Source organism: Gorilla gorilla, chromosome 12 (assembly GCF_029281585.2).
Source record: "Gorilla gorilla gorilla isolate KB3781 chromosome 12, NHGRI_mGorGor1-v2.1_pri, whole genome shotgun sequence".
Taxonomy (NCBI): Eukaryota; Metazoa; Chordata; class Mammalia; order Primates; family Hominidae; genus Gorilla; species Gorilla gorilla.
Window position 1 is genome coordinate 111369390 of NC_073236.2, and position 27298 is coordinate 111396687.

The 27298-nt window shown below is 45.9% G+C and overlaps 1 protein-coding gene across 1 annotated transcript in view; it reads right to left on the reverse strand.

The window, feature by feature from the left end:
* Positions 1-27298, reverse strand: part of PLB1 (phospholipase B1) — a 147532-nt gene that overhangs the window by 102062 nt on the left and 18172 nt on the right. Inside the window, exons 2-12 of the mRNA XM_019020713.4 lie at positions 24609-24670; positions 22926-22992; positions 21699-21757; positions 15854-15894; positions 15215-15255; positions 11748-11838; positions 11377-11428; positions 8976-9062; positions 2831-2893; positions 2034-2113; positions 803-878 (exon numbers count right to left, since the gene is read on the reverse strand). Of these exons, the coding sequence (XP_018876258.4) occupies positions 803-878; positions 2034-2113; positions 2831-2893; positions 8976-9062; positions 11377-11428; positions 11748-11838; positions 15215-15255; positions 15854-15894; positions 21699-21757; positions 22926-22992; positions 24609-24670 (719 nt within the window). The remainder of the gene's footprint in view (positions 1-802; positions 879-2033; positions 2114-2830; positions 2894-8975; positions 9063-11376; positions 11429-11747; positions 11839-15214; positions 15256-15853; positions 15895-21698; positions 21758-22925; positions 22993-24608; positions 24671-27298) is intronic.

Genomic DNA, 27298 nt, shown 5'->3' on the forward strand with positions numbered 1-27298 from the left:
GCTCTGAGCTGTTTGCTAAGAGGGATGGTGGCTTTCATTGAGCCCTTTGCCCTTATTTATTTATTTTTGAGATGGAGTCTCGCTGTCTTGCCCAGGCTGGAGTGCAGTGGTGCGATCTCGGCTCACTGCAACCTCCACCTCCCAAGCTCAAACGACTTCTCCTGCCTCAGCCTCCCGAGTAGCTGGGACTGTAGGTGCATGCTACCATGCCTAGCTAATTTTTGTATTTTTAGTCGAGATGAGGTTTCACTATGTTGCCCAGACTGGTCTTGAACTCCTGACCTCAAGTGATCTGCCCGCCTCAGCCTCCCAAAATACTGGGATTACAGGTGTGAGCCACCACGCCCAACCCCTTCACCCTCTCTTGGGGTCTCTTCTGTGAACTGGAATGTGCATCTTCAGGAGCCCTGGTTTGCCTTTGGGCTGTAAGCTAGGGACAGGCACACTGGGCAAAACCAGCTCACCCACCCCAGATGTGGTACTACAAGTGGCACTGATGACCAAAAGCATTCCAGAATGAATCTTTGAAGTTCCTCACTATCTTTCGCCTCAAGTACCCCCCACTGTCCCCCAACTCGCACCCCTACCAGTACTGCAGGCCCCATTTTACATGCAGGAATACTGAAATCACTACCACGACATGAAGCAAGAGTAGCTCTCTTTGCTCCTGACTTAGTCCTGAATTCAGCTGGAGAAGTCCTAACATTAGCAAACTCAACTAATTGTCCCTATCACTCCTGTTCTCCTTGGCGACCACGCCACCCCGGTGAGCCAGCAGCTTGGGATCCCAGGGTGGGCTCACCTGATAAGACCACTGCATCACCACCTTGGCCAGCTGGGTGGTCTCCTCTGAGCAATTACAGGGCTCTGGTGCAGGGCTGCAGGTTAAAACACACCAGGAATGAGAGAGGGGAGGCAGTGTGGTGGGGGGAAGGGGATGCATCCAGCCCGCCTCTTATGGAAGAAGGGGCATAGGAGTTGCTTAAGGAGTAGGGATGAAGAAGCATAAGTCTTAGAGGACATAAATGTTGAGAAGAATAGAGGGTGGGTGGTCCCTTCTTGGGGGGTGGGTATGGGATGGAGGGAAGCTGTTCCTGGGGGGTGGGTATTGGATGGAGGGACGTTCTTCCTAGGGGGTCGATATGGGATGGAGGGAAGCTCTCCCTAGGGGGTGGGTATGGGTTAGGGGGTAGGTATGGGATGGAGGGAAGCTCTCCCTGGGGGGTGGGTATGGGATGGAGGGAAGCACTCCCTGGAGGGTGGCTATGGGATAGTAGGAAGCTTTTCCTGGGGGGTGGATATGGGATGGAGGAAAGCTCTTCCTAGGGGGTGAGTATGGGATAGAGGGAAGCTCTTTCTCCCCCTTCATCTCTCAGTCCTCCTCCTCCCCCCTCATTGTTCTTCACACCAGACACCCACATCCCATTCCCCTTTCCCTCCCCTGTACCTTCTCTGTCTTGTGTCCTCTTCAGAGCCCTCCCTCCCCTCAGCACCCCACTTCTCTCCTTTCCAGCACTCTCTTTTCTCCACCGCCCTTGCCCTGACTTTTTCCACATGAACTTCTTTTCTAGGTCCAGAGCCAGAATTCTTAGGATTTGGCTCCAAAAAGTTTAAAGTCTATGAACATTTTCAGAAATATATAGGAATCAAGTTCTGTGAAGTTAAACTACATTTAGGCTACGTTTTTCTATCCAATTTCCAGAAGTAACACTTCTTAGCTTATGGATGTTTTGCCAAGATGAACTCTGAAATCACTCTGGCACGGAGGAGAGCCTCTGGCACGACATCAACCAGAATAAAAGAATAAAGTATTTTATTCTTTGACTCAGTCCCCAAAACAATGCTTGGCAGAGGGCCCACGCCACCCCGACTCTGCCCCTCGCTCGGGTGTGAGCTCGCATGTGTTTCTTGGCCTCCCTTGGCCTCTGTTCTTTAGGACTCCCTCAGAGATTAAGGCACATGAAGGGCCCCCACAGGCCGCACACGTGACAGCCATGTCACAGATGTGTGTCTCATTCCACTTCCCCTTTTACCTGAGCCAAGTGCCGTGATACTGACGAGAGACCTCTGCAACCTCAGAGAGGTCCACCAGGTTTACAAATGCTCTGGGGACCTAGGAGGACACACAGAGAGGGAGGTGAGTATTTGCCAAGTCACCATGGCTGCCGGGCTTTCTGGAACTCCTGCTTGGGCCCCGTTGGGGTGTGGTTGAGTGTGATGGGCCTCCCCTTGGTTAACTGGGCCTGATCCTTTGGGAGATGTTTGGTCGGGGTCAGTCTGTGCTGCCAGCCCTGCATCTGTGCCATCCAGAAGCAGGACTCTCTGTCCCTCACGGTGGGCAGGGCGCCTCCCACCAGTGTCCACAGGGGAGGGAGACCACTGGGGCTATGGGCCTGCAGCCTCCTCCAGCAGAAAGCTGCCCTCCAGGGGAGCAAAGCAGAAGGCAGAGCCACAGCAACCCCCAGCTGATTCTCAGACCCTGCAGCAGCATCATGGTCACTGAGCAGAAAGGCCTTGAAGGTCCTCAGGCCCCCTCCATCTCATCCTCGCCCCAGACTCAGGTAGAGAGAGGCCTTAGGGAAGAGCAGGGCCACCAAGGACTCAAGAAAGAGCCGAGTTTCTCTCAGAAGTTTCCTTTGCAGGAGTGGAGTGTGCTCTCCTGGCCCATGTTCTCATTTGAAAGGATGAGAAGATGGGATGCTCTAAAGTTTCCCCTTTCCTGAGGGTCCCAGTCTCCCTCACAGGGGTCCATTTCCCCACCCCGGTGGAGGCCACATGAGGGTAAATGGGCTCCACCACCCTTGGGGAAGCCCTAGGCCCGCGGCCTCACCTCCTGCTGCAGGTAGTCCAGCACCCCCATCAGCTCATTCACGCCGCCCGCCGCAAGCCCATTCTGTGAGAGGAGAACCGTGCTAAGTGAGGGTGCCTGCAGGAGGACCACGAGGTGAGGACACCCAGACTCACAACAGGCCCGTCCCTGCCAGGCAAGACCACAGGCAAAGGCACCATCTAGACCTGGCATTCCACAAACGAGGATAGAGTTCCCAGAGCTTCCTAGTTTTGTCTTCATTTTGTTCATCCATTTTCTCCCCAACCCATCATCCACCTGGGAAAAACCAAACTCCCCATAGGTGAAAAGTTCCATCAGGAAAGGGCAAACTCAAGGTTAGAGCAAGATCAGAAATACCTGGTGTGATTCTGAAGCTCACACTGAGGGACAGGAGACTTACTCCCAAAGACTTGAGGAATCACTTTTTCCCAAAGAAAATCAGGTCCAACAGGGAAATACAATTAACCCTGTATTTAAGGCCCCAGATGGGCCTCAGAACCTTCATGTGATCCTATTTTATTAGCCTTTCTCTTGCTGTGTTTGCCCTAAGATAAGCGTTCCTAGAGAAAGAGTATGAATGGTTCCTGCCACCTGAGTATTTAAAGACATCTCCCACCCACCCAACACACACACCACTCCCCTTCCTGCAGGTCATGAAAATCAACAAATGAAGGACCTCAAAAATGCACCCTGCTTTACCTTTTTTTTTTTTTTTTTTTTGAGATGGAGTCTCGCTCTTTTGCCCAGGTTGGAGTGCAGTGGTGTGATCTCGGCTCAGTGCAACCTCCACCTCCTGAGTAGCTGGGATTACAGGCGCCCGCCACCATGCCCAGCTAATTTTTGTATTTTTAGTAGAGACAGGGTTTCACCATGTTGGCCAGGCTGGTCTCAAACTCCTGACCTCAAATGATCCACCTACCTTGGCCTCCCAAAGTGCTGGATTACAGGCTGGGTGCAGTGGCTCATGCCTGCTTTACCTTTTCAATGTGAAAAATAATAAAAATTACAAGACAAACTTCTAAGTTGCCTGCAGACTGGCTGTCCCCTAAGGCAACTTGGCTCAGACAGGAAGACAAGGAAGGCCAAGGAGCTGTTCTGTTTCCCGGAGGGGACACAGGCAGTGACTCTGGAGACAGCTGTCAATCACCCGGGCTGGCACCGCACAGGAGGAAATGCAGTGTCCCTGTCTCTCTGCCCCTTCACCGGCTGTCCCTGCTTTGGTGTGAGGCTGGCTTCTGGGAGGCCGGGTCAGCCAGGTCTGTTACCGTAAAGCCTTCTGTCTAGTTTTCTCCTAAGTGAGCTGCTCCCTGACCGTGACATCAAACATCACCCTCTCTTTCCTGAAGAGCCCAGGGGAACTCTGTCTAGAGGCATCCTCGCTGCCCATCTGAACCATACCCACTGTCCCTGGAGAGGCGGGGGACCCTGTGTGGCTCTCTCTAGAGTGTGAATCTTGCTGTAGAAACCCCTGGTCAAGGTGTTTACTTGCAGCTGCAGAGGGAATTGGGGCCCACCCAGTCATTCCAGGCACTGCATGGTTGTCGCTCGGGACACCAACTGTCCCCATTTCTCAGTAAAAGACATTATGCTCCTATAAGATGTCCCTCCTCTATAAGGTCATACATAATAAACTCCTAGAACCCAAAGTCAGGAAAAAGCTGATTTCTTCAAATGAACTTGTACATTTCCATTTGTATCATTTGCCCCCTGGTTTGGAAGAATGTCTATTATCAAACACGTGCCTGAGACCCGACTTAACTCTTTCTAATAAATTATTTTCTTGGGATTTAAACCAAGGAATGGGATATTATTCAGTCAAAAACTAGAAACACGTTTAGGTTTCTTGAATCACACGCCAGTGTACCCTCCAAAAGGCCGCCACCTGTAGCTAGAGACGTTTACAAGGGATAAATGTGTCTGTTTTCTTGTAATCAGCTCTTTTTTTCATTTTTTTCTTCTGATTTTTAAAATCTTACTAATTAATAAAGCTAAATTTAACTAGAGAGCAGTAAGCAAGTGTCCAGATCCAAAAAGTATCCTCAGGTCACTGCTGTGAGCCAGCTCATCATTTACCTCCAAAGCACCTGCCTTCAGAGTCATTGTCACACCTAATGGATAGTTGCTGACTTGACTCTCTGACTTTGGTCATAAGAAACTCCTAAAGAACAACTGTGGACACAGGCCCTTGTTTATTTCCCACTAAATGAGCCCAAAGGTCTCCACAGGGGAAGAGAATTCAGGTCCTAAGTTGGGGCAGGATAGTAGCTCAACATTTCCTCTTAAGGGTAAAACATGTTTTTCTCATGTGAACTTTTAGGAAACCCTTGACACCTGCTCTGTAAGGTCAGGTGGCAGTTGGTGCCCACCTTCTCAACATTTGCCCACAGAGGGATCTCCAGTGGCCCCTGGGTCTCTACAGAGCATTTGTTTTGTTTCGTTTTGTTTTTAAAGACAGAGTCTCACTCTGTTGCTCAGGCTAGAGTGCAGTGGCATGATCTCGGCTCACTGCAGCCTCCACTTCCTGGGTTTAGTGATTCTCCTGCCTCAGCTTCCCGAGTAGCTAGGACTACAGGCATGCACCACCACACCCAGCTAATTTTTGTATTTTTGGTAGAGACGGGGTTTCACCACGTTGGCCAGGCTGGTCTTGAACTCCTAAGCTCAAGTGATCCACCTGCCTTGGCCTCCCAAAGTTCTGAGATTACAAGCATGAGCCACCATGCCCGGCCATCTACAGAGCACATTTTTACAACCACCGAGGGAGAGCTTATACCTGAGATGTGCTTTCAGAAAAATAAAAATGCCACGTAAGAACTTCTCAAACGAGGATGCTGAGCTACACCACAGGATTAGCTTAAACGGGGAGGTGTGGCCAGAGGTACCACTAGGAGGTGAGTGTGGGTCTGGGCTGTGAGAAGGGCAACACCAGCAGGCCTGGCCAGGAGGCCAAAGGAGCCAGGCCTAGGAGCCACAGGGCCTTTGGGGTAAGTGGAAGTGGAGGTGAGATTTATTCCAGGCATCAAAGCCTTGGTGGTTTTTGTGCAACAGGAAAAATCAAGATGGAAGAAGAAATAGAATAAAGAGGGAATGTGAGTGGATGCTAGCAGGTGTTGCTGTAATTAGCTAAATTTATGGACATCATGTTATTGGTTTACAGCTGTTTAAAAATGAGGAGGCATGATTACTTTTGTCATATGTTTTGAACCAATTAAAAGTGTGAGCTTCTAAGTGTGAATAAACTCAATTCATATGTCATCAACATGACTAGATCTTGCAGGAATTTCTCATGTTGACAAAAATCATTAAGTCTGAGAACAAGTGTTGGGGAGGTTGTAGAGAATAGGTGCTCACTGCCACTGGTGGAAATATGAGAGTTCAGCCACTTTGGAGGGCAATTAGGAGGCAGAGCCTATTAAAACCCAAAATGTGCGCACCTAAAGACTGGTATAAGAATCTACTCCAGGTGCTTTTCTTGAGACTGTTTTCTTTTCTTTTTTTTTTTTATTTTCTTTTGAGACAGAGTCTCTCTCTGTCGCCCAGGCTGGAGTGCAGTAGCGCGATCTTGGCTCACTGCAACCTCTGCCTCCTGGGTTCAAGTGATTCTCCTGCCTCAGCCTCCCGAGTAGCTGGGACTACAGGTGCCTGCCACCAAGCCCGGCTAATTTTTGTATTTTTAGTACAGATGGGGTTTCACCATATTGGCCAGGCTGGTCTCAAACTCCTAACCTTGTGATCCACCTGCCTCGGCCTCCTAAAGTGCTGGGATTACAGGCGTGAGCCACCGCGCCCAGCTCTTGAGACTGTTTTTATCTTGACCCACAGTGTGAGATGTGCTTCACGTCCCAATCCAGTACAAGTATCCATATAGAAATGATGCAAAAATCTCATGAACCAATACTTACCTTACTACATGCAATGAACTCGAGGATTTTAGAGTTTATTCTATTCTATTTTTTTTTACAATGTCGGTTGCAATCCTTTAAACTGATTTTTTGACTCACTAATGTACTTCAGTCCACAATTTGAAAATCACTGTATCTAGGAAAACTCTTCCACATAGTCAAGTAAATGAGCAAGACTGTTCATTGTAGCATTGTTTATAATAGTGAAAAACTAGAAATACCTACATGGCCATCAGTATAGGAAAATGGTGAAATAAAATGTAGTAAATTTACACAGCAAAATACTCACGGAAGAGAAATAAACTCATTCCATATGTGTCAACATGACTAGATCTCAACAATACTTGGTTAGTGAAAAAAACTGTTCAGTAGTACACACAATATAACACTATATTAAATCTCTCTCATACATACAAGCACACAAAATAAGGCTTGGATTTATAGATATGTAAGAGGTTTGCAAAGAAAAAGAGACAGAGGATTAGGGAGGTGGCCAAAAGGATACATATTTTAGCTTTAACTGATGTTTTAGTTTTTAGAAGGAAAATATTTGTGTATTGCTTGCATAACTAAAAATACAAATAATATGTAGTTGAATACATGTGCACAAGAATACAACATGTATTCAAGAATGCTTGAAGGCATAAATACATGAAAGCATGCAAGAATTTATGTAGGAATGTTTAAACACAAGATGAAGTATATGGAAAAATCATCGATGAGTCTAAATATTCATAAATGCATTCATACATTTTAAAAAATCATATGCTATCATGAACAAACTGATCACAAATACAATAGCATATGTCTGCATGTAAGATGAGAAAATGAATTTATACATGAATATAACTTATGGATGAATGATTCTATTAGTGAATACATAGAAGAATGCAGCAATATCTAAATGCTTGAACACTTCAGTGCATGACTGCATAAATGCATGAGTTAATGTCATGGATTAATGAGTAGAGAGAGGAATGCACCAATGTCTAAATGCTTGAGCATGTCAATGCATGAATGCATACATTCATGAAGTAATGCATAATGACCAAAAAGGGGGGCTGTGGAGAGAACAAACGAGGCATGTAAATTTCACTCGGCACTGGAGAAAACAGAAGGTAAACTGGAACAATAAATCTTCATTATCTATATGCTAAAAACCCAGGAAGGCTACAGGAATATTGGCCAATGGGAGCTAGTCAGGAAGATGGATTTCCATCAATGTTCTTCCAAGGCTTGACATCACTAAAGGAAGGGGAGTTTTGATGGTGAGCCTGGAGTCAGTGGGAGTGTGGGGCACTTGAAGGAAGGCAAGAGTATCTATTGTAGGAGAGGGGCACAGAAAAGAAACCACCACCTCCAGAAGCTCCACCATGCCTGTGCCCTGGCCTGGAGGGTGGCGAAGAGGACAAGCTGGTCCCACAAGTGGCAGGGACAGTGTGGCAGCAGCCAGTCTTCAGGATCCTGAAGAAGAGTCCAGGTGCCATTTATTTCACCATGGCTTAGATTTCTAAACCACCCCTTACACTTTCAACTGATCCTAATCTGAATGATCTTCAATAAAGACTTAAGTCATAGATATTCACCTACATAAATGAGACCACATGCTTCATGTCCTGTTTCCAGAAAAGCCAAAGCACTTGGAAGATACAGTCTACTTCAATAAACAGCAGCTTTCCCACCACAAATAGAATTCATGGGCCAAGGGGTGAGGATGGTATGCACCCTGCTTTATTTCCTAACTTCAGAACTTACATGAAATCAGAATTAAGACGCAAGATAGTTTTTAACCAACTAGGACGCTAATTTTCTCAGTTGCGGAATGACTGTTGACTCAGCTTATCTATGCCTCTATTTCCTTTTCCTGATATGAGGGATGGTAAGTAAAAAACACCTGTTCCTTGTGACAGTTATGAATGCATGTCATATGTACAACATTATGAATTATCTAATGTCACTGAACTGTACACTTAAAATGATTAAGATGGTCAACTTTATGTGTATTTTATCACAATAAAAAAATTGAAGCAATAAAACCCACAAAACGCCTGTTCAAGCGTATGTTTGAATATGTGACTGTCTGTCTGTCTGCCCATCCATCCATCCATCCATCCATCCATGTTCTAAAATAGGTGGCATTAGCCCCATCCTGACAGCTGGGGATTGGGTAATTAGGCAGGTTTAGTTCACTCCCTCTCCACCCCAGCATGTGTAATCCCTTGGTCCCCAAGGCTGCCATTTACCTGTTGAGCAGAGGGGCACAGGTAACACTGGCTTGCATTATTGAAGAACACATTGATGAGCTTCCAGTCAAATTGAAAATCAAGTTGCTGAATAAAAGGGCAACAGCATGAAAAGGAGATTGTGGTAAGACCTTGAACCAAAATAATGTCTTTGTTTTCATGTCTTTCCATTTCATACACCCATCCCTGAAAAACTCATGTATGAATTTTTTTCAATAGTAGTATATGGCAGGAGTTTAAAGTGGTATAACTGCTCTAAAACTTTTTTTTTAATTAAAAGACACACCTTTTGATCTAATTATTTTGATCTAATTATTTCATTTCCCCAAATATAGTTTAAGGAAACAAGGATACGTGAATGATTCAGCTACAATGATGAAGCCTTATGCATAAGAAGGAAAAACTGGAAACAACATAAATGTCCAAAACAGGGGATTGCTGTGTAAACTGTGGAATACTCATGAGATGAAACACTATGTAGCTTTTAAAATGATGCTGAAAAATGTAATTATCATGGGAACTAATCTGTTGAGAAAATCTGTTTGAGGTTATAAAAAGTATCTCTGGCTGGGTGCAGTGGTTCACGCCTGTAATCCCAGCACTTTGGGAGGCCGAGTTGGGCGGATCACCTGAGGCTGGGAGTTCCAGACCAGCCTGACCAACATGTAGAAACCCCATCTCTATTAAAAATACAAAATTAGCCGGGCATGGTGGCACATGCCTGTAATCCCAGCTACTTGGGAGGCTGAGGCAGGACAATCACTTGAACCCGGGAGGTGGAAGTTGTGGTGAAACGAGATTGCACCATTGCACTCCAGCCGGGGCAACAAGAGCGAAACTCTGTCTCAAAAAAACAAAACAAAACAAAACAAAAAACAAAAAACAACATCTTTATCCAGTAACATCCCTGTTTTATAAAATATATAAAGATATATATGCTAGGAAAAAATATGGAAGGTAATGTACACCAAGTTATTAACCATAATTATCTTTGGGTTATTAGGATTAAGGATGGTTTTACTTTTTGCTTATCTGTGTTTTCTGATTTTTTCGGTTATGAACATGCATTTCTTGTGTAACCAGAAAACAAACTTTGGTTTTTTAAGAGGCAGCACGATGTAGTTGAGGAACACTGGACTGTGAAGCAGGCACTTTAGATTTGGGCTCTAATTAGCCGTGTGAACTTGCACAGGTCACATGACTTCTGGGAACTTCAGTTTCCCCATCTAGAAAATTACAGGGTTAGACCCAGGATCTCTTCTCTATTTTATAGAATAATCATTATTTCAGAAATTCTGGAATTCTCCTGTTCAAGGAAAACAAACTTTATGGTGTAGCTCCTGCTCTAATCCCTGTCCTTATATGCCTTAGAATGACCTTCACTTCACTTCCTGAACGCTTTAATGTATGCATGGCTGGCTGAAACAGCAGCTTCCTTTGGTTCCAGCAGTCCAGGCTCAGTGCTTGGTTAGATACAGTTTGCTAGCAAGGCTTGCCTTGGTTTGATACTTGCCAATAAGGGCAACACAAAAGATCCAAGGATGCTTATTACAAACTTATACAGGTTATCGAGTACATAGTATACGAACTGTTAGGAGAGTGGTACCAAGGCACCCAGCATGTATGTGACAGAGGCCTCCACACTCAGAACTAAAATTAATATGGTAATTATTAATAACAGCAATCGCCACTACAATAACAATGCAAGCTACAGGCTTTTATATTATGTATTGAGTCTGTGTCAGGCACATCCAATACCTCAATTAATGCTGCCAAAACCCTTTGCTGCAGCTCTTTTATCACCCCATTTCATAAACAGAAAAACTGAGGTTTAGGGAGGTAAGTGCCTTACCCAACATCATACAGCTAATAGATGGAGAATTCAAGATTCAAACTCAAACCAGTCTCACCTGGAACTGAAGCTCTCCACCACCTCCCTTTGGGACAAGTCATTTAGTCCATCTGCTGACTTTCAGCACGACCACAAGGAAAACCATTCTGAAGAGGATGGGTCCTTTTGGCTGAGCATTATCACTTGTCCTGTAATTTCAGCACTTTAGGAGGCCGAGGCGGGCAGATTGCTTGAGCCCAGGAGTTTGAGATCAGCCTGGGCAACATGGCAAAACCCCGTCTCTACCAAAAATATAAAAATTAGCCAGTCTCATAACTGGTCTCAAAATAAATAAATAAATAAATAAATAAAAATAAACAACAACAAAAAAGAATTGGTCCTTTCCTTTAATGACCACCAGAGAATGGCAAAGACATTTTTTAAAGAACCCAGGCCACACTAGTTGCCGAGTTCATAGTAAAATGGTACCAGGGTCATCATCACTTCGGTCTGCCCGCCTTGCAGCAAAGCCAGGCAGCCCAGCCATGCCAGAGTTGGATGGATGCTTACCAGGTTCTCTTTCATGTTTCTCACCAGTTCTTGAGCCTGAATCCACAAGTCTCTGTGCAGAGGGAGGGAAACAGAGAAAAATTGGCTAAATGTTATTTTGTTAAGGGCTGGAAGCTTGCCCCTTGCCATAGCTCAGGTGTCAGTCTCTGAGCTTTATCCTCCCCTGGCTTCTGAAGGGTGGGCATTGACCTGCTTTTCAAAATGAGGCTCATCAGGCAGCCTGAAATCAGCTTGAGGGGGCATTTGGGCTTTGACTTAAATACTTCTATTTTTAAGCCTCTTTGACTTTGCCAGCCCCCAAATCCTCCCGCCTATATGTTGAAGACCAGTAGGAACACATAACCTCAGAGAGAGACAGAAAGGGAACTTACTCAGCACCATCGTGGGGTATGACTCTCTTTCCAGTGTGGCACACAGGCATTGGAACAGAAGGACTGAAATATCTGATGATGTCTGAAAGGACTAAAGAGAGAACTGGTTTGAGGCCCTGGCCTTCACCAGCTGAAGGCCACCTCTAAAGACTGACCTACCTACTGCCGGGAGTGGTGGCTCATGCCTATAATCTCAGTACCTTGGGAGGCTGAGGCAGGAGGATCACCTGAGCCCAGGAGTTTGAGACCAGGCAGGGCAACAGAGCAAAACCCTGTCTCTATGAAAACAAAAATTAGCCGGGTGTGGTGGTGCTCACCTGTGGTCATAGCTACTCGGGTGGCTGAGGCAGGAGGATGGCTTAAGCCCAGGAGGTCAAGACTGCAGTGAGCTGTGTTTGTGCCACTGCACTCCAGCCTGGGCAACAGAGCAAGACCCTGTTTCAAAAAAAAAACAAAAACAAAAAGACTGACTCCCTTCCTCTAGGGTGAGCTGCCGGGGTCGCTGCCCCTATTCCAAGGCATGGTCCTTCCTCACACCCTGCCTGGGGCTGTGAGGCCACCCCTGTAGCCTCTGTGAGGCTATCTGTACCTCTGGAGCAGGCCTCTGGAAGTGAAGGAGCTAAAAATGAACATCTATAAAGTGCTAGGCCAGGCCCAGTCCTAAACACTTTACATGCGTTATCTCACTTAATCCTCAGTAACAAACACAGGGCAATATGATCTCCAAGTTACAGAAAGGGAAAACTGAGACTGAGAAAAATCAAGCGAGCTGCCCAGGGTCTCACAGCTAACTGAGGTTGCTGGGGTTTGAACCAGAGTTCTGGGACACCAAGGCTTTTCACTGTCATGTGCTACTGCCTCATTAGAGAAAGTGATGCTGGGACAGGGACTCGGGCTGCCTTCCAGCCCCCCTCCCTTCTCCTGAGAGTGACAGCAGGGTGGGAAAGCTCCAGGGAACATGCAGAGAACATGTCCCAGAGCTGACAGCCAGAGGACCGCTAAAAATAGTGCTGTCAGGAGCAGTTAAGTTGTGTCTTGCTCCTGAGAGGGAAGAGGGCAGAGCGGGGAGAGAGTGTCATGGGAGGCAGATGCCTCCACTCCTCCCCACAACTCCCCTTTCTTTTTGCCCCATCCAGAAGTGCCTCAGGGCTTCCTGGGAGCAGAATCCAGAAGGTGGCTTTAAAGGGGCTCCCTGTGAAGGAGGCTGACACTGTGCAGGCAGCAGGCAGGGTGCGGGTGGGAGAGCTGGCCTGGAAGTCAGGGGACTGGTCACTTGGCTTTGCAAACTTGGGCAGCCTCCTAACTCGTGGGTGATTCAATTTTCCCCATCCTTAACCAAAAATAATGAACTTCATTCTCTAACCCCGATTGGCTTGCAAAGAAACCCTTTTCCACCTGTAGTGGGAAAGCGGGGAAAGTTCTGAGCTGGGTTCAGGTTTATAGGGACAGCATGAATGTGTGCATGGGTGAGGGGTACTCTTGCTCCCTCATCTGAAGATAGTCTGTAAGGATCAATGACAAAATACAAATATTTGGTGATAGGTCTGAAAGAGATTGCTTTCTGAATGAAAGGTACCTGTGTCAGTGCTTTGTGATCAAACATGACGTTGGATCTTTTCACGTAAATTTGCCAGTCATTTTGTTTTAAGTCTGCTGTGTACTTGGTCTGTCCTCGCTGCCTCCACGTTCCCTGGCAGCAGTGGGGTGAGAACAAAGGGCACAGCCTGTGGGGCTGGACACCTGGGTTCACAGGGACCATGCCACTTACTGAGCACATAGCCTCAGGAAAGTCCATTTACCTCCCTGACACTCGGCTTTGCCACCCACAAAATGGCCATGGTGGGCAAGGGCATGGCTACGTTTGGAGATCTCAAAGATCAGGAGGCCTCTAAAGTTCTGAGATTGATGGTCAGGTGGGCTGAGCCTGAGCCAGCCCCATCCCATGCTGCACAGCACAGGCCTGGATGTCCCTAGAGTACTTTCTTCTGGGAAGACCTGCTCCTCCTGCTGGCTCAGCCACCCAGCTGAGCTTGCAGCTGTGGTCTCCACTCCTCCCTCCTTCCCCATTGGGTATGCTGGAGTAAGGCCTGCCTCGGAGGGCTTCAGAAGCGAGATCTGCCCTCACACCTGCTTTCTGCGGGACCTCTGGCCAGCTGGGACTCCTGGCCCCTCTGCTTAGAGAGGGGCACTCAGACTTGTAACAGGGCAAATTGGGAGGAAAAATTGAGACGAACTGAGAAATTAGGCAAAGAGGCATCTGCATTTGTGGCTTCAGGGTCTAAACTATATCCTGTCTTCCCAGACACCCCCCAAACAAGCCGCTTCTTTTTTCCTACCACTTCAAGACAAACAGGGCCAAGCCTAGGCATAGCTGTGATAGCCACGGAGTTGGTAATGGGCCTCCCCTTTCAGAACCCTTTGATTCTCTCCAAGGGGACCCTCCTGCCTACCGCTTTGGCCACCAACATCTTCTCACCTGTCAATCAGATCCAGGAGGGCTGAACTGCCAGACTCAACCTTCCCTGCTGGACCATGAGTTCTGTAAGGCAGGGCCAGCATCCTGTTCATCCCTGTGCTTTCCAGGGAACCTAACAATTCATGGGCCCCTCCTTTCAATTCACTGGCTGAATTGACAGGGCACTAGCTGCCTCACTTGTTCATTACTCCCAGGGAGCATCAGCTCAGCAGAGTGCTTGCATTGTAATCTACGTCTTCTCGCTCTAATATGGACGGCGAAGTGGTTTCCCTTATTCTTGATTTATGAGCACCAAGCATAGGAGACTAACATCCCGCTAGGCTGACCCAGCTGCTGTTAAAAGACTCAACTTCAGGGTGACTTAACCGAATTATAAGGAATCTCTGATATTACATTTTAAAAAAACTAAATTATGATAGTATATTCGCAAGCACATTTGTAAATCAAAAGGCGAAAATGCTAACAATAATTATCTCTAGATAGTGGGATTATAGTTGACTTTTATTTTTTTCATTTCATTTGCCTGAACCCAATTGAGGTCTTGTATTTTACAAGCAAGGGCAATATTACAGGATAAAATAGACTGAAAATTCGGCTGGGTCCTCCCGTTGGGTGGGAGGAGTGAACCACGGGCGTTTTCCCTGGATGAAGTCTAGCCCTGGGTCTGGGTGGGCAGGAAACTCAGGACTCTGGCCCAGACACCCATCCCAGCTGGCCCCTAAGCCCTCTCCTAGGTTCCCCAATCTTAACCCAATGCCCACTGGCTTCTGTTTGCCCAGAGACCCTGGATACATTTCGCACACCCCCATTCAGGGTTTGTGATTTTTCATATCCTGGCTTCCTTATCTGTCCTCTCAGAACACCGTCCCCTTTCTCCTGGGCTCCAGTGATAAAGTGGCTGGTGGTGTCCATTCTCTTTATTAGAGAAGATGCTGCTGTGTTGGGAGGGAGAGGGGCACTCTGAAATCTGGCCGTGAAAACCAGAACTCACCTGTCATCACTCCCATGCACACCTGCTGTGGCCTTTCAGTCCTGCAGGTAGAAGCAGGCATGTGAGTGTCAGGCTGCATTTGTGTCACCTGCCAATAGCCCTTCCCCTTGGCTGTGGTCTATTTCATAGTAGTCTTTGGCCTAGCCTTGCTCTGGTTCTGGGATTATCCTCCCAGGGGTTATAGGCACACCTCAAGTGGCCATGGAGTAGCCAAAATGGGGAAAACAGCTCTCTCTGGACCCTCCTCCGCTCCTCCAACCCGCTCTCATCTGGTCCAAAGCTGGAAGGGGAAACTGACCCCAGGGTACAATGAGACTGAGCCTGGCCCCAGCCCTGCATGGTTCCCCAAGAGCAGAGCAAGGAGAGCTTGTGGGGAGAAATAAGCACTCCCTCTATTAGCCTTTCCCACTTCTCCCTCATTCACCCCAAGGACCCACTGGGGTTCTCAGGCAGAGGAAGGGTTAGACGAGGAGGCAGGAGGCTGGGTTCTGGGAGCTTCTCTGCCACCTTCTCAGAGGGTAGCCTCGAGCAAGGCACTGAGCCTCCCTGGCCTCCAATCTTTCCCATCAATAAGGCAAGAAGATTAGATGGGAGCATCTCTGGGCTCCTTTCTGTTTTCTGTGTTTTCAGGATAGTTACCATTCTTGCTTCTCCAGATCGCCCGTCCCTGGGTCTGGAGGCTGGAATAGATACTCAATGTTAACACCCAGCTAGGGGAGGTGGCAGAACCTCTTCTAGTTAGACTGCAAGCTGCGTGTCAGAACTCCCCCTCCTGCCAGTAAGAGGGAACCTACAAGCCCAGGCTCGGTGGCTCACACCTGTAATCCCAGCACTTTGGGAGGCTGAGCACAAGAAGGATCACATGAGATCAAGAGTTCAAGACCAGCCTGGCCAATATGACAAAACCCCATCTCTACTAAAAAATACAAAAATTAGCCAGGTGTGGTGGCACATGCCCATAATCCCAGCTACTTGGGAGGCTGAGGCAGGAGAATCGCTTTAACCCAGGAGGCAGAGGTTGCAGCAAGCCAAGATGGTGCCACTGCACTCCAGCCTGGGCCATAGAGTGAGACACTGTCTCAAAAAAAAAAAAAAAAAGAGAGAGAGAGAGAGAGAACCTACAGAGAAAGATGAAGCCTCCTTCTGCAGGGAGGAAAAATTCTTGGCTTCCTCTGCAGCATGTTTGTCAGACCTTGGAGCGATGGAAGGTGTGGGACGTTTTCCTCCACTTAGATTTCAATGCCCCCTAAAGTCATTAACTTTCTCCATAGAAACAAAGGATTGTTTTATTATGACCCTCCAAAATCTAGAATTTATTTAACTCTCCCCCTACTAGACATAAGAGCCATGAAGGCAGGAATGTGTCCATTTTGTACTTGACTATGTTCCTTGGACCTAGAACAGTGCCTGGGCGTGTTGTAAGTATTTAACAAATATATGTTGAATCCATATTTTTGGAATGAACAAGATAAGTTTCCGATTTCCCCCTTGGTAAAATGCTGGGCAACATAGGACTTGAGCTCTCTGCTGAAGTTCCTAAGTCTAGGACTAGATTTGAGACCGCGGTAACTTGACTGGGAATCACGTCCTTTTGTAAGCTCCCAGAAATCTTGGAATTGTGCCCAGGACATATAAAATACTCAGCAAATCTTAGCTCCCCTTGGTTGTATTATTTTCAGTTTCTGATGTGAATTTTCTCTCTCAAAATTCCTAGAAGACAGTATCTCCAGGTGTGGTGGTGACAGGTAGACAGCTACACCGCGTCACCTACTCCAGCCTGCACCACTTCCCTTTAAATGGCCCATCTGTCCTGACCACCCAGCCACAATGAGCACTTGCCTATAGACCTGGGTCACGTCTGTGCAGCTCTCCAGGTAGGACAGGCTGACTGGGAAATCTCACTAATTGGAGACAGCGTCCTTTGCTCCTCAATAAGAGACAGGAGATAAATCTCCCAGGGAGACAAACAAATCACACTAAGATACAAGTCAGGGATTATTTAAAAAGACACCCGACAGGTTAGGTAATGAGGGGAGCAGGCCTCCTGCGGCTGTGGCAAATTGGACAGCCTGGGCCCAAGCAAAGGGGGCACCCCCCAGAGTCATTTTTCAAGAGGAGCTGGAAATGTGAACACTTACTTGAAGTCCGATTTCAATGTTGGCAGCTGATTCAATTAAAGACAAAGCGTCACTTAGGACCATCAATTTGCTTCTGGTAATTAATTGATAGAGCACCCCTCCCCCGCAAATGAACTTGATTGGAGGAGAGGGTGGTAAAGAGAGATATTGGGAGGAAAGAGGAGAGAATAAGAGGAACAAGGCCAGGAGAGGGGGTTGGGGGAAGGGCTCAGAGGGCAGCCACAGAGAGGGGAGGCTGGGGCTAACCCAGCAAACTCCACGTCCCCATTGTGCCCACTCCCAGCCACTTTCCCTTCACACTCTTTGTTTGCTGAATGCGTGCCTTATGGCAGATACTGTGACTCTGGGGCTGCAAAGCTAAGTAAGACACAGGCTCTACCCTCAAGGAATTTGATAGAGTGAATTGTAACCTCCTTGGCAAGGAAAAATATCTATGACACTGAGTTAGAAAAAAAAAAAAAGGCCGGGCGCGGTGGCTCACGCCTGTAATCCCAGCACTTTGGGAGGCCGAGACGGGTGGATCACGAGGTCAGGAGATCGAGACCATCCTGGCTAACACGGTGAAACCCCGTCTCTACTAAAAATACAAAAATTAGCCGGGCATGGTGGCGCGCGCCTGTAGTCCCAGCTACGCGGGAGGCTGAGGCAGGAGAATGGCGTGAACCCGGGAGGCGGAGCTTTCAGTGAGTCGAGATCGCACCACTGCACTCCAGCCTGGGCGACAGAGCGAAACTCCGTCTCAAAAAAAAAAAAAAAAAAAAGAAAAAAAAAAAACTCGCAGATAAGATATTGCAGTATGACCCTATTTAGGTTTTATATATACACCCTATTTCCCTATGTATTGCTATACATTGGAGAATGAATGAGAATGTATATATGTGTGTGCACGTGTGTATGTTTGTTAAGGTAGAGGAATAAAAGATGCGAACAGGGTCTTGTATTGTGCGTACATCTGTTTTTTCTTATATTGAACATGTGTCACAAGTGTTATTTGCAGAACTTCTACAAACATTTACATAACTGATTTTTGAAGTTCTACAAGGAAAAGGGGGTCTATAGCAATTAAACAAATGCTAGTTGTAGTTCCAAAGAAGTGCGTATACCTAGGTTACAGAATGCTCCAGGCACTCAAGGCAGAGGGGTCAGCACTATGGACTTTTTTCTTTTTAAATTCACTGTCTTCCATTATTTTGCCCTGGTCTAGCTTTTAAAATACACACCCCAGGTAAGTTCATGATGGCCCTCTCTCTCTTAGGACAGACAGTGGAAGAAGGCTTGCAAGGAATTTTGCTTTCAGGTTTTTATCCTGAAATTCGAGGTACCCGTCAGTGCACAGACAATGATCCTGGGGCTGGGAGGTCATCCTGATGGAGTCGTGTTCCCGAGAAGGGGGGGCTGAGTGACAGCAGGAGCTGTCAGCCCTGAATAATTCATGGACAAAGAGCTCTTTCCGAGATGAGACCAAGGAGTGCAAGTTGCTGACGGGCTTAAAGTTAGAGACCAACGCTGGGCGGAGATTTCCCTGTCCCAGGCAAAAGGACCCGAGAGTCCTGTGGCAAGTGTGTCCCACATCCTGGGCTCTGGGATGTAAATATCGGTGTGCACAGACACACAGGTGTAGCAAAGTCAGCCTGCTATCTGGGACATGAAACCTCTTTTCTCACTTATTTCCATCCAATTTCACCTCTTATCAAGGGTAACCCTCCACCCCCACCCTGACCAACACCACAGTCACAAGTGCAATTTAAAAACCATCAGCATCGATAAGAGAGAATGCGCGTGGGGAGCTCTGCCTGCTTTCAGTGGGCCTACAGTTGGTTTCCTAAGGTTCAGTCTATACCTCTACACACCACCATCTCCTCACCCTTCTTTCTGTTATACCCATTTCCCTCAGTTACAATTGTGATCAGGGTGAAGTTCTAGGTCTGGCCAGCTTCATCCAGTGCTCAAGCAGAGGTGGCATTGATAAATGTGGTGAGGCCAACACTGTCTAGGCAGGGAGTCCAAGCCAAGTTCCAGAGAGGTTGAAACTGGTTATTTGAGATGAGGAGAAGGTAGAAGACAGGTCCAGGGTCTCTGGGGACATTGAGTGGACTGGCACTGTGCGTGGAGTGGTGGGCTGGGGCTTGCAGCTACAAGGGGAAGGGGCTGAGGTTGCAGGGAGTGCAGGCTGCTGCAGGGATGGGGGAGGATGCTGGGAAGGAATCATGGGAGGCGGAGTGGGGAGGGAGGCTCTGGGGGAGAAACAGTATCCTGGTTCAGACATGGGAGGTACAGTAGGGCTCTGAGTGGGGTGGAGACTGATAAGGAAGTGTTCTATCCAGCTGGGGCTGCTGAGATTGGGGGCAGCAAGGCTGTGGATCTTTGCTAAGACCAGGAGAGGGGCTGTGGGGAAATGCTGACATTCTCCTTTGCTCTCCAACCTTCTTCTATCCAGATCCCTCTTTCTCTGTTCATCCCTTTCTCCTTTTGTCTTTTTCTTTCTTTCTCCCTTATTTGACCAAATAAAATATACCACTTAGAATTTATTAACAACAAGTGCATGAAAAGATGTTCAACATACTAATCATCAGGGAAATGCAAATCAAAACCACCATGAGACATCACCTCATAACCATTAGGATGCCTACTATTAAAAATCAACCAACCACAACCAACCAACACCAGAAAACAGGCATTGGTGAGGATGTGGAGAAATTAGAACCCTTGTGCACTGTTGGTGGGAATATAAAATAGTGCAGTCACTATGGAAAATAGTGTGGTGATTTCTCAAAGAGTTTTAAAAATAGAATTACTACATGGTCCAGCAATCCCACGTCTGGGTGTATATATCCCAAAGAAATGAAAGCAGGGACTTGAACAGGTATTTGTACACCCAAGTTCATAGCAGCATTGTTTGCAATAGCCAAGAGGTGGAGGCAACCCAAGTGTCCACTGACGGGTGAATGAATAAATGAAATCTGATCTAGATATACAAGGAAAGAGCATTCATCCTTAAGAAAGGAAGGGAAATCTGGCATATGGATGAACCCTGAGGACATTATGCTAAGTGAAGCCAGTCACAAAAAGACAAATACTGTACGATTTCACTTATATGAAACATTAAGTGTATGATTTCTTTTTTGTTTTTTTAAGACACAGTTTTGCTCTTGTTGCCCAGACCAGAGTGCAATGGCATGATCTCAGCTCACTGCAACCTCTGCCTCCTGGGTTCAAGCGATTCTCCTGCCTCAGCCTCCCAAGTAGCTGGGATTACAGGTGCCCACCACTATGCCCGGCTAATTTTTTTCTATTTTTAGTAAAGATGGGGTTTCACCATGTTGGCCAGGCTGGTCCCAAACTCCTGACCTCAAGTGATCTGCCCACTTCAGCCTCCCAAAATGCTGGGATTACAGGTGTGAGCCACCACACCTGGTCAATTTCACTTATATGAGGTACCTAGAACTGCCAAAACAGAGAGGGAAAGTAGAATGGTAGCTGCCAGGGGCTGTGAGAAGAGGAGAATGAGATGTTATTTCATGGGTAGAGTGTTTCAGTTTCGCTAAATGAAAAAGTTCTGGAGATCAGTTGCACAATAACGTGAATATATTTAACACTAGTGAACTATACACTTACAGATGGTAAATTTGTGTTCTATGTATTTACCACAATTGCAAACAAAATTTTAAAAGTTATTTACAAAGATCGGTGTCTTTTTAAAAATTTACAAATCAGGTAAGAAAATTTATCTTAAAAAATTTAAAAGATTACTTTTAAAATTCTGTGTGATCTTTGATTTAATGTATTAATGGATTTAATTTATTAATGGGAAACTCCAAAAGCTTCCTCACCTTGATGTAAAGAGAGGCATTCATTTGATTTAAAAAAAAAAAAAAAAAAGATTCAGCTGGGAGCAGTGCCTCACGCCTGTAATCCCAGCACTTTGGGGGGCCAAGGCGGGCAGATTACCTGAGGTCAGGCGTTCGAGACTAGCCTGACCAACATGGAGAAACTCTGTCTCTACTAAAAATACCAAACTAGCCAGGCATGGTGGCGCATGCCTGTAATCCCAGCTACTCGGGAGGCTGAGGCAGGAGAATCACTTGAACCCGGGAAACGGAGGTTGCGGTCAGCCAAGGTTGCACCATTACACTCCAGCCCAGGCGACAGAGTGAGACAGTCTCAAAAATAAATAAATAAATAAATAATAAAATAAAATAAAAATAAAGATTCAACCTCCTGGATTTATCTAGTTCACATGATGTTCTCTCCCAAAATGAAACGTTCTGCCCAGTTACCAGGAGCCCATTCAGAGGTTCATCAGTACCAAACTCTGTCTCCTGCCCCAAGCTAATTCAAATACTCACAATTTCCAGATTGCCAATGGCTGCCACAAATTTAATATCAGAAGGCTTCAGAGAGTGAACTGTGGAGACAAGAACCCATATAGGAAGGTCAGATCTACATTCCCCATGATGTCGGCCAAGGATACCGTATGGGAGAGGAGACTCACATTCCCCAGCCCCTGGACAGCTGCGGAGGTCCAGCCTATTGGCCATGGAAGTGGAATGCCAAAGACCAGGCAGTGCCTGGGAACCCTAGGAATCCTGCCAGAAAGACACCCGCTCCCCGCTCTGGGAGCCACACTGCTAACTGGACTTGAGCTGTCCAAACAGGTGACCCATAGAAGGTCACTCATGGCCCTCATTTTCCCCTCACCTGGACCCCATTCTGCCTCTCACTTCCTTCTGTCCCATAGTCCTGCATTTCTGGGCCACCACGAATGAGAGGACAACACATTAAGATTAAAACCACCTGGTTACCAAAAGGATCACTTTAGCTTGAAGATTGCCAGAGAATAGCATTCAAAGCCTGTGAACACATATCCTCACCAGATGCAAGCTGTATGCAAATGCCACACAAGGAAGTCTCCTGGACCCACTTGAGTGATTGGCATTTTTAGCAATGAAGTCTCCCTAGAAATCACTAATCACACTCCCTGGTCACGTTATGGATCATTTACATGTAAGCCACCTAAAGAAGACATTTCCTTAAAAGTGCATCAATTTCTTTTTCAACCTAAAGTCCTTATATAACAGTAAGAATAGCATGCTTAACTGGATACCCCAGTCAAGGCAGAATAGTACAAACATACATCTATTAAATATGGTCTGGTCTGTAATGCAGCCTCTCAATATGATAAAGTCAGGGAAGAAGGCCCACTCAAGAGAATTCATAGCATCCAGGTCATCAGACAAACCCAGCCCATTGTGGGGAAAAAGGTCCAGAGCTGCCATTGTGCTACATTACAAGAATAGGGAAGCCACATGAGTGGCCAAGCTCTAACTCACAGTTCCCACACCACCATCCACCCACAGGAAGGCAAGATCCTGGAGATTACCCTCATCCAAGCAAGCCACTGTGGAAATATGACAGATGACTGGGAAATCATCTGTCACACTGAGGGACTGAGGATAAGGAAGAGGAGGACTTGAAGGGGCAACAGGTCCAAGAGGAATAGGGTTAGAGCCTCTGCTGGCCACTTCAGAGAGAAAACGCCAGGCTTTTCCTGCTCATGGCCAAGGGTTACATACCTGATTTAGAAGGCATATTCACTCCTAATTTATTTGGGTTGCATGGGAATGGAGAATTCTTCAGGGTCTGCAATTGAAAACGAACATCAGAAACATCAACTGCCTTGTATAGAAATATTGCAGGTCCTGAAAACTTGGTGTAGAAATGATCATGTACTCATTCTATCTAGGCTCAAAATCTAGAAACAACAATTGCCCATAGTCATTTTCTCCTAACCCCATACCCAGTTCATCTGGTAAAAGCGTACATAAGTCTATTGACAATGACTTTAATAGGTGGCAAGAATGCCTCAGAACAGTGGAGTAGAGAGGGAAGAAAGATGAAGAAGAATGAGAAAGTTCTAGAAATGGGTCTGGGCACGGTGGCTCATGCCTATAATCCCAACAGTTTGGCAGGCTGACGTAGGAGGATCACTTGAGATCAGGGGTTTGAGACCAGCCCGGCTAACATAGCGAAATCTTGTCTCTACTAAAAATACAAAATACAAAAATACAGAAATTAGTGGTGGCGTGTGCCTGTAATCCCAGTTACTTGGGAGGCTGAGGCACGAGAATCACTTGAACCCGGGAGGCGAAGGCTGCCATGGGCTCAGATCATGCCACTGCCCTGCAGCCTGGGCAACAAACAGAGCAAGACTCTGTCTCAAAAAAAAAAAAAAAAAAAAAAAAAAAAAAAAAAAAAGAGAAAGTTCTAGAAATGGATGGCAGTGATGGTTGCACAGTAATGTAAAGTACTTAATGCTACTGAATTGTGCACTCAAACATGGTTAAAATGATAACTTTTGTATATATTTTACCAGTGAAAAGAAGTGATTAAGACTCAGGAAAAGAAGTAATTAAGCCTCAAGACACCTTGACTAAAACAAGAAAAAATAATCAATCCCATGCTATATTTATCTTATATTCCATGCTATATTTACCTACTTTCCATCTTTTAATTTGATAACTTATACAAAATTAAGTATATGAGGCATTATGTTTATTTGTTACCAAAAACTGAGTACACCTGAAACTGGGAGACTCTCATGTCCCTACCAGAGTGTCCTGAGCCTGGAGGAAGGACTTGGTGACCAGTACTCAGGTCCTCAAGACCACTTGGACCTCCTCAGCTGCTGGTACTGGGTCCGGGGCAGCTTCTGCTTTTGTGAATACCATGGAAGACTCTGGGAAGGGAGATTGTGTCTTTTCCCCCAAAAATTGAGAGTGGAAGGGGGGAAATACTCCAATAGGGAAAAACATGCAGTAAATGAGGTGATTGAGGACATCTCACATCACAAGAAGACACAGTTTCTCTTGAAGTACTGATTACAGTAAGAAACCACAGCATTTACTCTCAGCTCTTATCTTATGGATGTTCTGGGAAGACCTCACCCAGATTCCTTCAGATAACTCCCAACATCTGCTTCAAGGTTCATGGAGATAACAAGCCCATTTATAACTCCTTCTGGACACTTCTGGGAACCGCCCATTCAGTCTGCAGGGATGATGAGCTCCAAATTCCAGGACACACACTCTGCCGGACACCCCGGCTGTCCATGGGGGAAGCGGTTCATCCAGCCCATTCCCTCAAGGCCTCAGGAAGGGGCCTGTCAACTTGCACCAAAACTTGGGTTTACCCACTACAAGGAAAATCCTCCCTCTCCCCTCCACACACACGCACCTCCCACCAGGCAAAGCCTTTACCTCTGGCCATAGCTGCCCTTCCAATGTATTCTTTCTAGGAGAGGTATGGATCTGAGGGGTCCCTGAAAGAAAGCAGAAATAGTTCAAGTTATTTAGCTGGAATTAACTCCCACCCAAATTTGTAGCTTTCATGCCCTTCCTCCTAGCCATATCTATGTGCCCAGCTCAGTAATGTCCATTGTGTTAGGGAAGCCCAGATTCTATTTGTCCAGCTATCCCCTCCCCATTGTGTGGGACACCGTGCTTCCATTAACACAACCCATTAGGGCAGAATCCCCAGGTTAAAAAGCAAAAGTGTTATCTGGGAGGGGTCAGCAATAACATTATATCATGCACAAGCACATTATCACAGATTGCTTATGGGCTCCTTGGCAAAGGGCAGAACCCACAAAGAAGGTAATGTCAGACAAACAGTTACTGTTGTTGCAGATCCAAGACAAAGCAGGGAAGGCAAAGGACATTATAAAATAGTTTGAAGGGTAATGTGATCTTAGGAGAAGAGCTAATCACAGGATTCCTAGCAGCCATGACTGTACTAAGTACCTGCACAGGGGCTGTATCGAGGGGTCTTGCTGAACGTGAGGAGTAAGGGGAAGAAAAGGCAGGTAGGGAGATGGCAAACACACTGTCCTTGTCCCAGCTTACTTTTGATCAGTCTTTAAAAACATTTATTATTTTTTACTTTTTAAAAGTGTAATTGACTTACAATAAATTAAATTCATTTTAAGTGTACACGTAGACAAGTTTTTCCATGTTTTTTATCTACACAAATTATAGTATTTTTAAATTAACAGCACCCTAAATTTAAAAAGCGGAAAAAAACACCCACAATGCTATGCCTCTTACAATCAAAAGTGATTTCGTTTGTTCATTTTTTCATGACTATAATCAGGCACATGTTTTATTCAGTTATAATCTGTGTGCATGCAAATTTGTATCCTGCAAACTTCCTTTGACGTATCATGAGCATTTTAAATGTTGTTACATAATTTTGATGCTTATTTCAATAGCTACACAATACATTAATGATCCTGAGATTTAATCAGAGGTCAGGGTACCTTACTTCCTCTGACTTCTCCCCACCCAATGCCTGCCCAGGGTACATCTTCCTTATAAGCGCATGTGATACAAGAACCCCCAAACAACATTAGCAATGCCAAAAGGAAGCCTGATTTGGGCGACAGGGATTGATTTCTTTTCCACCACAGCCTTCTTCTGCAGCTTTACTTTTTGACCCTGAAAATAATTTATCTAGAGTTTCATGAAGAACAACAGTATATTTCCATTTTATGCCCACTGTGAGATCAGGCACTGATTTCCACATTAGAGCTTGCACAAGGAATGATGACTGGAATCTGCCTTCAGATTGCAGTGATTCCTTTGAAATTCCCAGAAGCAAGCTTTCTGGGCAGAAAGGGCCACATGACGGGAAGGCATAGAAATGTGGACAAGCACAAAGTGCTGGAAAAGGCTGGCATAGGTGTTTGTAACTGGAGGCCAGGGAAGTGGTGGGCAGGGGGGATGAGGCTGCACAGACAGATGGTAGCTGGGCTGGGGAGTCACAAATGCCAGGCTAGTCCATGAGCAACAGGGAGCTGTGACCAGTCTCTGAAGAGATGATTTTAAGGTGATCATCACTCCAGGGGGAGTGGAATAGAGGAGTTAGCAGAGCAGAGATTTGAGACTATTTTGGTAATTTTCTTTCTAAGCCAGGATAAAAATGTAAATGGTAGCCAACACAAATACAGCTTCTATGTGTCAGGCACTGTTCTAAGCACTTATGTGAACTAATTCATTTAATCCTCATGACAACTTTATGAGATAAATATCATCATCCCCACTTTACAGACAGAAAACTGAGGCCCCAAAAGGTTAAATGGCCTTTTAAAGGTGGCAAGGCATGGTGGCTCATGCCTGTAATCCCAGCACTTTGGGAAGTGGAGATGGAATGATTGCTTGATCTCAGGAATTTGAGACCAGCCTGGGCAACATAATGAGAACCCATCTCTAAAAAAATAAAATAAAAATAGAAAAAGATGACATTGCTAGCAAATGGTGATGGTGGAGTTTGAAAACAGGCAGTCTGGCTCAGCTGACTCCATGAGCCATGCTTGTAACCAAGAAGCTAAGTGTAAGCCACATGCCCAAGGTCTAGACCAGGGCCAGCAGACTTTTTCTGTATAGGGCCAGATAGTCAATATTTTAGATTTTACTCACCATATGGTCTCTACTGAAACTACTCAACTCTGCTGCTGTAGTATGAAAGCAGCCACGGACAATATGTAAACAAATTAAATTTATTTATAGTGACTGAAGTTTGAATTCCATATAATTTTCATGCATCACAAAATATTCTTTTTATTTTTTGGAACCATTAAAAAACGTAGAAACCTTTGTGGATATCAAGAAACTGATTCTAAAATTTATATTAAGAGGCAAACGACCTAGAAGAGCCAACACAATATTGAAGAAGAACAAAGTTAGAAGACTGATAGTATGTGACTCCAGGATTGAAGATAAAGCTACTGTGATCAAGACAGTGTGACTGGCAAGAGAATAACCAACTAGATCAATGAGACAGAATACAGAGCCCAGAAATAAACCCACATAAATAGAGTCAACAGATCTTTGACTAAGGAGCAAAGGCAATATTACGGAGAAGAGACAGTCTTTTCAACAAATGATGCTGG